General features: G+C 41.3%; 2 protein-coding genes across 4 annotated transcripts; one reads left to right on the forward strand and one right to left on the reverse strand.

Moving 5' to 3' along the window:
• Positions 1-697: 697 nt before the first annotated feature.
• rsph4a (radial spoke head component 4A) lies at positions 698-8066 on the reverse strand. Its single transcript, XM_079158479.1, has 7 exons — positions 7598-8066; positions 6068-6290; positions 4714-4989; positions 3202-3651; positions 2978-3119; positions 1439-1556; positions 698-1331 (listed from the first exon to the last, which is right to left on the reverse strand). Exons 1-7 carry the CDS (start codon positions 7693-7695, stop codon positions 1088-1090), a joined length of 1551 nt encoding a protein of 516 aa, XP_079014605.1. The 5' UTR covers positions 7696-8066; the 3' UTR covers positions 698-1087.
• Positions 8067-8320: 254 nt separating this feature from the next.
• Positions 8321-11446, forward strand: med8 (mediator complex subunit 8). Of its 3 annotated transcripts, none has more exons than XM_079158087.1 (7): positions 8321-8384; positions 8872-8993; positions 9317-9461; positions 9563-9703; positions 9851-9938; positions 10041-10301; positions 11025-11446. In XM_079158087.1, exons 1-7 carry the CDS (start codon positions 8379-8381, stop codon positions 11093-11095), a joined length of 834 nt encoding a protein of 277 aa, XP_079014213.1. In that variant the 5' UTR covers positions 8321-8378; the 3' UTR covers positions 11096-11446. The 3 variants fall into 3 exon arrangements, with proteins under 3 accessions (XP_079014213.1, XP_079014214.1, XP_079014215.1); XM_079158088.1 differs by having other exon boundaries at positions 10041-10280; XM_079158089.1 differs by having other exon boundaries at positions 10041-10238.
• The last annotated feature ends 2504 nt before the right edge of the window (positions 11447-13950 follow it).

A 13950-nucleotide genomic window follows, 5' to 3' on the forward strand; every position in this document is an offset into this window, starting at 1 on the left:
TGTATCAAAATACATTTTGATGTATTTTTGCCCATCTCTGTGTAGGACACCTTCTATTCTCTCTACCACCCCCTCTCAGTTCTTATGGACTATATTTGTGTTACCAACGTACACGGCAAGACAATTAAAAACCTCATTTAAGGTCCACCCTCCTGGTAGACTGGGCGGACCCCCCCTCCAGCCCTTCAATTTTTTGCAAAATGAATCTTCGCAGCTGATATGGTGCCAACATCTTGAACAAATAGTCCCCAGTTGACTAATCTCCCTCTGGTTTTTAATAAAAAAGAACATTGATGTCAGCAGTAGCTGATAAAATGTGACCTTTAAAACCCGACCTTTGATGTTTGCTCTTATTTTGTTCAACGTGGGTTCAATAATCAACACAAACAGCATCCCTGAGGGAGAGCAGTCCTGTCTCCCCTCTCTCTGGACTCTGAAGGGAGCCCTATGACCTTCATTCATTTTGAGTACACTCTCAATGTGTTGGTACAGAACCTTGATCGTAGCTATGAGACCTGGGCTGAGGCCGAAACGTGCCACAGTCTAACAGACTAAAGGTGCTTTTATACCAGGAAATAAAAACGATTGCACCCGTTAGAGACTCTCTGCTTCATTATTAAGTGTGTGTTTGTAACTAGATGTGAAACGACAGAAGAAACTGAATTATTTGGTGAAGGGTTTTTATTCTTTTGCAGGGTATATTATGACCATAACATACATTAGGCTACATGTTTTTGTTTACTACTTTGCTCACATGTGCTGACTGCAGGTTAGCGGTGCGCACTGCAGCTAGTGCAGAACCAGCTGGATCAAAAATAAAAGCCTCCCCTCCCTCTCTAACATCAGAGGGAAATAACCAACATCTGTAAAACATTGTTCCATAGTGGTCAAAACTTCCACAGGAAACCTTTAACAAACATTTGGTACATTGCCACCGCAAGCATTGCCTCATCTTTACACAAGTGACCTGTTCAGATGTTGAACTTATTAACCTGAATTTACAACAGCAAGCCATGTTGCTGAATAAACTGATTTATAATAAACTGATTTATAATAAACTGATTTATTTAAATATGTAACTGTTTTCTCAATCGTCATCTTCCTCCTCGTCCTCCTCGTCCTCATCGTCTATGTCCTCCAGCTCTTCCTCGGCATCTTGCTCCTCATCCAGAGTTTGTTTCAGTGCCTGCTCCTCCTCCAGTGATGGGTCCAGGGCCTCTGTGATTTCTGGTCCGTTTGGATATTCGTTCTGTGGTGACGGGGGTACAGCTGGGCTGTAGCCTTCACCTACATACTTCAGACCCCATCCAATATATATGTTCTCAAACGTCCTAAATCAAGAGACAGCACATAGTTGGTTGTAAATTACAACGTTGTCTTTAGGATACTGTGAGAAATCAAACACAGGAAGTGAGAGTATTCTGATCTTTTCACGTACTTTCCACAACTGTATGCGTATGCCCCTGGCCAAAGGTTAGAACGTATCACAGCCAATGCATGCTGGAAGGTGAGAGTGGAGGACAACCTCAAGGTCCAGGGAGGAATGTTGAACTTTTCTGAGAGACACAAATATTAAAAAGATTTAGCTGCCTTTAAGGACAAAGGTTTGGTTTACTTATCCATTGTCAGTGTATTATCTACTGTTGATAACGGTCAACACGTCACCCAGTTTGGAGAAACTGACGGCCCCTTCCAACGGGAACTGAACGGAAAGTAAAACTTATGCTCTCTACAAAGCAACAAGACTTCATTGACAAAAAACGTATAGATTAGTTTCACTTAAATTAGTGTACGCTTAAATTAATATTACTGATATTTGACTTTGCTCCCGTGCTGGTACTGGTATTTCTTATAATGGCAGTGATATTTAGACAATTTAAACTTCCATCTTTGACAGGATTACATTTTAGCTTCCAGCTTATCCAGCAATGTCTTTCAGGTCTTAGATTCTTTAGGTGATGCACCAACCAGGTAAGAGGAGCTCACATAGGCGACTGGATTTCCAAAATGAAAGCCCTGAGATGGTAACAGTAGTTTACCAGGGGGGCCCAGATATAGCTGAGTTTCAAAAACAAAAGCCCCTAGTTGGTAACAGGAGTTTAACAAGGGGCCTTTGAGTGGCCTGTTATTTATTTTTTTCAAACTAAAAGCCTTTTCCCTTTTCTGCAGGGACCCTCTACAAGGGTGGATTGATGGAAAATAAAGGCCAAATGGTATAATAGTAGCAATATCAGCTACTTCTGCAAACTTTTAATGTACAGACTTCATGTAAGCTTTAAACAGGTCACAACGTATTTATACTTCTTCTGTTTTTTTGTTCGATTGACTACTCCTTCTTCATACTTTCAGCTAAAGAAACCAGGACATTTATGCTCGTTTAAAAAAAGAAAAATTCAAACATTTATGCCTTTTAAAGTCCAAAGCATTTCTTCTTTCAGCCTTTTTAGTTAATTTATTTCATTTTCCACCTTTTGACAGTATCCCAGTTTAGCTTCCAGCTTTTCTACCAGTGTACTCGGCTCTTAGCTTCTTCCGGTATTGCAGTCAGTAACCAATTCTTCCAGTTTCCAGTTCTTTTTCAGCAGTGCAGTGCATTTGCATTTAAATACTTTCACATGTTCTGCAATGCTTTGCAATTTATTTAAGCTCAGAATTCAAATGCATTTTCTGCAGGAAATGCATTTTCTAGTTTAATTCTAAAGCCTCGATGAGCATATCAACATCTTTATTGCCTTCTGATATCATCTGGACTTTGGCAGCTGGGCAGCACTGTAAGGACAGTGACACTGTTTGGGAGATTTTAGTGAGTAAATCTGACTGAAACTGTAAAGATGTGGGATTCATTTGGGGAGATGTAAAAGGCATTTTAAAAAGTGAAGGCAACAAGTCACCCGATCCCATGTGGAAATGAAATCGTAAGTTACCTTTTGAACACATAACTGGTTTGGCATGAAAATGTCCAAAGTGAAAGACTGACCTGCATCTTGGGAGAGGCTGGTAAGCAAAAGGGGTCCAACTTCTTGCACAGGTTCATCATCATCTTCCTTCTCTTCAGCCTCTCCTTCCTCATTGGCGTCATCTCCCGTTTTCTTTGTCAGGTCCACCGAAGTACAGCGGCCCTAAAATAGACCATATTCACACATTAAATACGCTTATCACTTGAGAAAATGGTCCATGCACCTGTTGGGATCAGACTTGTACCTGCTGCAGAATGTGCTGAACATGATGCACCCAGCTGGACAAAGACTCAGCCAACTCAGCAACAGAGACGCCCTCAAAGTCAGGATTCACTTCAACGCTGTTCAAGGCTTCCTCCTCTTCCTCATCCTCTTCATCATACGCAGGCTTGTAGAAGCCTTCGGGGCTGACCTGTGTGCCGGCAGAGATCCGAGCAATCTGTGCTCTCAGGTAGTTGGCTTCGTTCCCGGGGAAAGGCGGGTAGCTGAGAACTGGGTTGTCCAGCCTCCCAGTGAAGAATTTACGGATCTGGCGAGCAACAGTGATCTGCGCTGGACTGACTGTAGGGAGCTTTACCCAAGGAAGACCCGGCTCTTTGCACACATAATAAACACACTTGTTAGCACCTGTTCCCAGGGTCTCCTCCGGCAGTGCTGGAAGGCGTTCATAGGTGGACCGAGGAAGTGGATCCTCCTGAAAGCAAAGCCACCACCAGAATTACTCAAACAATTCATTTCTATTCTTTCCCTTGAAAAGAGTAAGGGACACGCTGGAAGAAGCATCATGCATGCTGCTCAGACTAGTTGCAGTGACCTGTCTCTCCCTAGCACAGTCCTGCTGATAAAGGCTCCTTTCGGTTACATGATGGTGCGTTCATGCTACAAACATTAAAAGTTTGTATTGGAGGAAGGTAAATTACAACGTTTTCATTATGTGTTCAAGTGTAATAAAATGTGGTTTTAGCAAGAAACTTTATTGGTTGAAGGAGATGTTAAATGTTAAAATAAATATTAGAGTTATGACCTATTTAATTTCCTAACACTAGCATTAAGCTGCTTATAATTAGTAATACCCCCCAACAAATTGTTTCCTCATTTGAATTGTGTGTTTTTATGCAAATAACCACTATAAATTACTATTAACAAAGAAAAAGGATAAGAAAAGAATTGTAAAATTCTCCAAATCTTAATCGATTGGATTCATTTATTAATAAGCCTGTATTTTAAAGTTTGACTATCAGGCAAGTAAAACATCTCAGCTCCTTTCCCGGAGGACAAATGGCTAAAAAAGCTTAATGTCAAGCTCTGTAGACAGCCAATCAGGAGAGGGGCAGGTTTTATTGCTTTTTCTGTCATTATTTCCTTTTAGCCTATGGTAGGCTTTCAATAGCCCTGCAGGAGGTCGTGGGTTTCAACGACAAAAGCCAAGCGTGATAGAAAAAACGGAAAAGTACATGTGATTGAAAATAATCAGTAAATGACAACTTGGGGATTTGTGTTTTTCAAGAGGTAAACACGTGAACATGGAGCAAACATGGAGGAAGTGTTGAGATTGCATTAACAGCCGATTAAAAAGTGCAAATCAGGAAAGGGGAGGAGTCCTACTAAAGTATGATCAACTATACTTTTAACATAAGAAAAATAGATTAAAATAAAGGCCTGGTTCTGAAGCTGAGGTAAATAAAGACCCCTGCCACAGTTTGAGAATAAATAAAGAGTATCTGGTTCATAGATTGAGTACTTTTCTCTTCCTCACCTCATCCTCCTCAATCTCTGCTTCTCTCTCCTCTTCCTCAGCTGATTCCTCAGAGCTCCTCTCTGCCTCCCCCTCTCCGTGTTCGGCTTCAGCAACAATATAGCTGCTCTCCGTTCCCAGAATTTTGCCCCACAGTCGGCAGTGAAACAGTTTCTGCGACTCAACAAGCTGCTTCAGTGCGAGGAAAACCCTATGCATCTCCTCTCTGCCCAGACCTACTCCAGCCTGCTCCCAGTAGAAGCCAATCACACTCACATTAGGGAGCGGTGTTTCCATCTGATGAAGACCAATTAACATGTTCAATTGTACAAATTCAGCTCCGTTTACTGTATGAGTAATACCCACAAAATATATTTTCAGATAAGCCTGGCAGGCAACATTATAATGGTTACTCATCCATTTACATGTGACAGTTGTGTGAATCAGTGAAACAGCAAGGACCCTGGACAAACATCAGCCTTCTGGGAACACCACAACAAAACCACTCAAAGCAACGACTGGAGGTCTGATTGTATTATGTATATTGCAGAGATGGACAGGTGTCAGAGTTTGCTATGGCACAAAGATTTAAATGGCAGGTAGATGTGCTCTTTTAATCATTAGTGACAACTAAATACTTAGTTTCATTAGGTGCATTTGTCATCCAAAGGCAGACAGGTATATTTATCTGGTAAAATATTGCTCAAAAAGAAACAAAACAACCAGAATTTGGGGGTCTGTTGCTATGAGTGGGGCCTTGTGTGTGTCTGTACAGAAGGGCTCTTTGTGTCATGAGGTTTTCTTATAAGCACACACAACGTATCCTCATACAACAGTTTGTATATGTTATGAAAAGTCACTTCTAATTTTTCGTGCGTTTTTCCTACCAAAGCCAGCAACACGTGTCAATTTACGCTCGTTACATTCATACAGTCCTTTCAAAATAAACATCTGTCTTCACAGGAAACTTAGTTAGCAACAAACCTACTTAGTTAGGTTTAGGCAACAAACCTACTTAGTTAGGTTTAGGCAACAAACCTACTTAGTTAGGTTTAGGAAAAGAACGTTGTTTGGGTTCAAATTACTAAATCCGGACCTATGACCAGATGTCAAAGAAAAAAAATTAGGATTATGAATCCAACCAGACATATTATAACAGCTGTCAGTACTTTTTCATTACAGTTCTGGACAATTGCCACATATAACAGTCAATAAAATGCTGTTAAAAGAACAGTGATTTGTAACCTGGCTTCATTACATGTCTAAAAATACTTTCACTTTACAATCCAATGTTTCACAGGTAAGCCCTATTGCTTGTATGTCATTTCCCCTTCAAATCACCAAGACAAATTCATAGTGTGTATGTTTCCGATACCACTTTATCCTCCTGGTCATCCTCTTCTGGCCCAGCAAACAGCAGGCACTGCTTCTCAGCCAGCAGCTCAGCAGCCGTAGTCTCTGGCAGGTCTCGCAGGGTGCTTTGCTTCGCTTCAAAAAAAGTCCGCTTCACATCGTGGCTTATATCCTCAATCACATCCACCACATCCTGTGGATGCTCATCCATCACCTTCATCAGCATCTGGGTGAGGTGGTCATAACTGGAACGTTAAAAGAAAGACATCAGTGAAGGCTCCCTGAGCGTTTGACCATCTGGTGATCATTTTAGAAAACACATATAAGCATACTTATACTAAATGTTCTGTGCTTGTATAGCGCTTTTCCGACCATGTACCACTGTACAGAGCATGGGTTTGTTCCGTTTTGTATTATACGTATTATGACTGCAAAGTGATATTGACAACCAGTCTTTCTGTGTTTTCCATATAAACTTGAGAACCACTGAGTGCTTTTCTTTTAACTACATAAACTTCACATGTATGTAATTGAAAATGTCCCGTTAAGTTTTCCTTTGCTGATGACTAGGCCGTTGTTCCAGTGGGGCTCTCCATTCACCGCCAGGACCGGACAATACAATCGGTGAAGAGCAAGAAGAGAGATGATCAACAACCAGTGGTGCTCAGATGAAGAGATAATTTATACTGGCTTTGTTACCAGATCTAGAGCACCTTATGATCGGATGCTGTCCATATAGGCTCTTAAGGGACTTTACAACGGTCATTCTCACAGCGGCTTACATTTCTAAAGGACAGAGACACAATATAGCTGATATACAGTATAGTTAAGTTTCCTAATGCTTGCTTGGTTGTTCTGAAGTTCACAGTTCAGTAAAAAAAAATGTTGCAGAAAGTGGAAATATCTAAGAGACACCAGGAGAGAGAAAAAAATTAGGAGATATAGGATGAACTCAGGCAGTCAGAGATTGAAGAACATCCTCAACCTCCTGGAGCCAAACATGGAGGACAGCAACACCTTTACCAAATTCAGGCAGAATAAGTATTGTGATGAGTTAGTAATGTAAAGGCTATATATGTCTGTTTAAAGTCTGTGTGAAGAATTGTAAGGATTACAACGTTATTTCTGTCATATAAAGGGATTATGATTATTAACAGTAATACTAGTAGAATTAGTTATCTTTTTTTTTAAAGTATTTTTCCTGATTTGTCACCAACAGACGAAAGTCCCTCAAGAAGAGTCCCTCAACCCCCACCTGTGAGTGCTGTGTCCTCAAAGCTGTTAATAACCTGCCAGACAAGGAGCAGGGTCCAGCATGTTAAATTACTCGGTGAATTAAGGGCTGATTGTTGGAAAATGTTGACAGTTTGATGAATTTGATTTTGTTTCTGCATACAGTAACATCTGACTCTCAATCAACCGTCGTAATTCCTACTTGTTTACATCACGTGATGCATTGTAACCAACCGACGGAGCTCACTTGTTCACAGCAGCCATGAGCTAACTGTGAGCTAACTGTGAGCTAACTGCTCATCATTCATTCATCACTCACAGGTTCATGTTGCTCTGCGTGCTGCTCGTCATCATGAGCGCCTTAAACGAGGCCGCTGACTGCAGACTCTGCTCGCTGTCGTCTCGCTCTGCGTCCATCGTGCTTCTGTTTTAATAGCGCTCACAACGATGAATTAACGGTGTAGCTCCGGTGTGGCTCCAAACTTCACCGGCTGCTATGGTTACTGCAACAACAGTGGTTGCTAGGTTCGCGAGAGCACCGCGAACCCCCCTCGAGATACACATTAAGATAACGGTTAAAAGAAACAGGAAATGGAAGTTGGTGTCTTGAGACAGCACTTTGCTGCAACATATCACGTTTCCATGAAAACGACAAAAAAATTATATTTTTGAGTATAATTGTGTGTATTTACTTTATACTTTGTACTCCCTGATTTGAACATCTCCCTGGCTCTTTCCTCACAAGATGAAGTAACTTCATATACAATAAATACACACAATTATACATCTTATTTGTTGTCGTTTTCGTGATATGTTGCAGCAAAGTGCTGTCCCAGTCCTATTAACACCATCTCAAGTCCTCAAAGTTTCTCACACTCACCCACTTACCAGGTGACGTCAGCAAGAACCCCTTGAGGGTTCAGGGTTTGAGGGTTTAGGGGGGGGACATTAGGATTTGGCCTACGTTTTTGTGTTTGGGGTATTTCCGTGTAGTGAAAATGCAGTGTTCAAAACACGGGCTTTTATTTTGACACGGTTACCCGGAAGTGTTTCTGCATTGACTGATTTAGAGCATTTCACTGTTAGCTTGTAGTTCAACAATGCAGGTAATGCTATTTTAATGCCCGTATATTGTCATTTAGGGTATGGTACTTTGTTATACTATTCACTGTATATGTGTGTATATGGTGCTTTTAGTTTACTTATTTTTTAGAGCTAGCAATAGCTAGCCTGCTAATAGGTAATAGCTAACGTAGGTTAATTCGCGTTTAAGCTAGGTTAACATCACAATGAAGTCGACCTGAATGTGAAGTTAAACTGACATTCATTTGACGAACGCAGACTGTCGTTTGGATTGTTTTGTGTGTTCAGTGTGAAGTATCAGTACCACCAGACCTCATAGCAGCTTCTTTCCTCTGGAAAGACTCCTCAACTCATCCTCCTCCCTCCGTATATAACGTATTTTATGTGTTTCTTGTGTAGCAAAATGGGACCACAATCCGCATTTCGTTGTGCAACCCTGTTGTACAATGATGATAACATAAAATAACGTTTTTGTTCACCAGTGAAGCATTTCTCCTTTCTTTCCCTCAGCAACGAGAGGAGAAGCAGTTGGAGGCGGCGGTGGAGTCTCTCGTTTCTCGTGTCGCGCACGTGAAAAACGCTCTTCACAGTTTCATTTATAAGTTGGAAAATGAATACGAGCGATTAACATGGTGAGTAAAGCATCCCCCCCCCAAAGACCTTTAGTTTGTGTCTGCGGTCAAGTTCTCAAGTTAAGACTTAATTGTGTATATGAAAGAAACAATATTTTAATTTAGTTGTATTGTGGATTGTCCATATGATATTGAAGTGTTTAAAGTTTGTTAAACTATTGTTTTATCCCTCTGTTTGATGGAGGGTACGTAAACGCAGTAATCCACACCATTTAACAGGTTTACAAACTATCCAATTTTATCCTTGAATAGATATGTTAGCTCTAACATTACCTGGTCAGTTGATGAGATTTTCTACTGTGATTTGTGTTTGTGTCATTCAGGCCTTCTGTTTTGGACAACTTCGCGCTGATATCCGGTCAGCTGAACACCATCAATAAACTGCTGAAGAACGAGAAGACGCCGTCCTTTCGCAACCAGGTTATAATACCGCTGCTTCTGTCCCCGGACCGAGATGAGGACTTAGCAGTGAGTACCAAAGCCGTTTCTACTTCTCTGATGTGTGTTTTTTTTAGCAATCTCTCTGACCTTTTTATTCACGGCACCACGCTTGTCCCCCTTCCCAACAGAAACTCACAGAGCAGCGCGTCCCGGTGTTCAGCCATGAGATTGTACCGGACTACTTGCGGACCAAGCCTGATCCAGAGGTGGAGGAGCAGGAGAAACAGCTGAGTGTAGAGGCGGCGCGAATTGGCCCAGAGGTGGCACAGGTCAGTTGGTTACCGGTACGAGTGGATCGATGCCGACTTACTCATAAGCTGCTAAAGTTTTAGAACAGTCATTTGCCTTGCGTTGCTTACAGCTGTAGAGTATTTTTGCATGGTTCAAACGCCCCCTGGTTATTTTCTCATCAACAGAAACAGATCCAGACGTTGAATAAACTTTGTTCCAATCTGCTGGAGAAGCTGAACAATCCTCGTGATGACAGAGAGGCAGAGAGTGCAGGTATGTTGCACTTTCACTGTCGAGGAAACTCATCTAAAATGTATTGATACATTTCAATATATATATATATATATATATATATATTTTTTTTTCCCCCCACAGCAATACGACAGAACAAACCATCGTTCAACCCTGCTGACACTAGCGCGTTGGTGGGAGCAGTTGCATTTGGAAAGGGGCTTTCCAAATGTAGGCCTCCTGGTCCAGTGGTCCCTGGACATCCGGGACAAGGGCCCATGATGGGTGGAGGTCCAACCTTACAGCAGGTCACCATTGGTGGTGTTTCAAGCCAGCAAGCAGGTATGGGAGGACCTGTGGCTCCACAGCAGCAAGGGCAGCCAGGTAGGAGACCTGGAGAGCTGGGTTAGTATTGCACAACGACTACTTTTGGTTGTTTGCTGTTAGTGTTCTTACAATGAATTTGATGTTAAAGGGATAGTTCGGTTGTAATTATCCATAGTCCGTGTATTGCCGACGGTCGGCACGCCCCCCAGTTTGGAGAAGCCACAGCAGTGACATAACCTTGCTCCCGTGCCGGCCGCCATATACTGTCGGTAAAACACCGACTATGGATTAGGATCTCATACACTTCAAAACATCGAACTATCCCTTTAAGCCCTTGCTGCTCTTCATATCCCCTTGCATGTGTCTAATTGTGAGAATATTTGTACTGTTAATTGATGTCTTATTTTTAGGATGTGGATGAGTTGTAGGTGGTTTGGGTCTTTACTTTGAATTTGATTAAAGTCATTTAATAAATACAGTGTTTATATATTCTTTAATGATTACACCATATGTTGATACCCTTCCACATACAAGATCATCTAAACGGCATTTATTGGATAGTAAAAGGTGAACAGATAGAAGAAATATTTTATTCAGTCAGATGATGCTGCTGGAAACTTTATGACTTCTTCGTGAATCTCATCCTCCTCCAAGACGAGACAGAAATCATCTCGAATGAGCCTAATATTTCAAAGGGACTATTTATTTTTTCCCTTGACGTTTGCTGAACTCTTAAGATTTCCATTGCAAAAAACATTGCAGCAAAAGCATTCATTTTCTCCCTATTGTTTTCTTTCTCAGGAAAAATGCCAAGCAGCATCAAGACAAACATCAAATCTGCATCCGGTTCAATGCATCCTTATACCCGATGAGCTCCTTCTTCTTTTGGTTATGTTTATCAGCATTTGTTACATTTCACAGTCTCGCCTACAGCAATGACAACAATTTGTAATACTCTCATTTGTAACTTTATACAAACAAACCCATTATTTTCATAGAATGGACCAACATCTAGGAAGGTATTGCTACTCTGATCTCACATTCTTAGTGTAAAATGATCTCAAACATAAAATGTTAATATTTGCAACCATCAGGGCTCCTTCTTTATTTTCATTTTTGATACATCATCTGAACCTCTGTGTTTGAGCCACTAGATGGCAGTATGTCATCATTGTTTCGGGATTAGAAAGTATTTAGTACTGTACTATTTACTCAATAAAAGATCTGCTTAAAGAACTACTTTGTGTCACGAATACATTTAAATCACTTAATCTTTTATTATATTTATGCACTTAAGGAAAGTCATAAATCAACTTTTCAACATTTTTAATCTTAGACTAGTGTGCTTTGCCAGTAGCTTATTTTTTTTAATTTTATTTAAATGTTACAATCAAGTGGCGTTTACACAGCTCTTCATTGTCCAAACTGTAACATCGCTGTATTTGATCATCGCTAGTGTTGCGTGTCTTGACATGGACGGAACATCTGCCCATCAAATGACCATCCAGACATTTCAGACATGCGACCATGATGTCATGATGTCCCTTACCCTTATTTCTGCCGGTGTCCTCTTCCTCCTGCTCCTCTTTGCACATTTCGCTGCGGTACCAAAGGTGAGAATAATGAGTGCGGACGTTGCTCTGCGTGGCCTGATAATGTCAAAGTGTTTAAGAGGCCAAATGAGGAAGTATCGGTGCTGACGTGTGAGGGGGGCCCCGGCTCTCTCTCTCTCTCTTTCTCTCCCTCTGTCCACTCCGATCCCCGTCCTGCTGCACAGCGCAGCGGCCGTGCTGCTGTCACAGCATGCGGGCCCACCGCTGACCTACATACACCCTCTGTCCCCAAACAGGCAGACGTCTCGCTGTGTCAGCCGCCGTGCTCGGACGCTCTGCTGAGACAGCTCAAAGCTGCACAAGGTCAGACTCGCGTCCACGGATGAGGTCTAGATTATAAACAAAGACCTAACGGGCAGCAATCATGCAAAGCTCGGAAAACAAGATGTTCCAACTTCTCCCCCGGAGTTAAAGGAGTTATGCAGCTTTTGCACGTTTTTACCATTTGCACCCAAAGCACAACACAACTGGTTTTCCTGCCATACAAGTAGCCAATGGTTTTCATTCATTTCAACCCCCCCCCCACACACACACACACAAATAAATAAACTGAGACTTGACTGAGTAAGGTAAACGATCAGAGTAAATCAAGCCTGTATTTATCATGCTGCATTGCTTTTGGTGATAGAATATAAATTAAATTAAGCACATGTGCTCATTTCCAGCCGGGTTCAAGTCTCTGCAAGATTATTTTCACAACGCATTAAAATGAATGAGCGCTAGTGGCCAAATCAATATAAAGGAATAATTCCACTTTCATTGCACCTCTTTCGCGAGATGGGTCCACTGACACTTCATTTGCACGTCTCAATTTACAATGGTCTGCGATGGATTGATGATATTTCACGAGAACGTATCCTCTCAAAATAATTATGGTCCACTTTTGCTGCTGCCTTTTTTGCTTTTAAAGAGCAGAGCAGAATTGAGTTGTGGCTGTATAACTTATATAGATGTGAACATCCAAAATGCATTTTGGGAAAGGAATATGTAAATGATGAAATGACTGATGTCCGCATGAATTACACTTAACTGCCTCAGTGCCGGGGTCCTGGTATTGTGCATACTAGCTCACTGGCTCACTGTCACACTGTCATGGTTTACAGGGACACTGGAATGGTAACACATGTGCCTTTCCTGCTATGACAAGTCAAAAATGTCTGCTGTGGAACATTTGGCCCATCAGAGTCGAGATACGTCATCATCTTACACTTCTTAAGAGTTCCTATCTTCCCGACAATTTATGATTGAGAATTAGGAAGTAGAGGTGAAACCTATAAAGGTTTGATGGACATGTCCTCCGTGTCCTATGATAAATAGGAATGATGTGCAAAAAAGAAAAACATAGATTTTCTGGTGATCCTTTCAGAGCGGTAAGAGCATAGAGATGCAGGCAGTGATTTAAATTGCACTCTCCGGAGAGGCGCGTACAGTGGGCTAATGTTACACTATCACTGCCCTGACACTGCTGTCACAGCCACATGTGACAGTTGTGCCTCTTCTCTACTAAGCAATTAGAATATCAATTCACTCCTTGTCATAAAACTAGCATTTCAGACCAGGATCTAAATCCCATCCATTCTTGTTGCCGTTCAAAGCCAAAATGCAGTAGGCTACATTCATCAAAATTGAGTTAAGAACTGGAATCTGAGCTTATCATAAAAAATATTTTACAATAGAATATGTAATTTGGGTTAGAACATTTTTTTTTTTTTTTAAATTAAGAACTAGAAAAACGGTAAAACCATCCCACAGTGACCACACTCCTGTTAGCTAAGGCCAGCTGCTGGTGAGATAGCATTAGCTCAAGCTAATTTACACACTATTTCCTGTTTTCCCTGAATTGAAAACTATATTTGGATGCTTCAACATCTTAGTGATTGAGTTTGTCATACCACATGAATAAGACCCGAGGCTAAAGCATAAGTCTTAACGGAGTAACACCACGTAAACTAGGCCTGCTAATAGCTAATGAGCCTAGCTTAAAGTCCCAGTGAAATGGTAGTCAGAGTGTCTTTAGTTAGCTTTGGTACTGTGACATATTCCCCTGTGAAAATGGGTGAATCATAATATTTGGGATATTTATAGTTACAGTTTAAATCATATCCTTTGCATTT

Source organism: Pholis gunnellus, assembly GCF_910591455.1.
Source record: "Pholis gunnellus genome assembly, chromosome: 4".
NCBI lineage: Eukaryota > Metazoa > Chordata > Actinopteri > Perciformes > Pholidae > Pholis > Pholis gunnellus.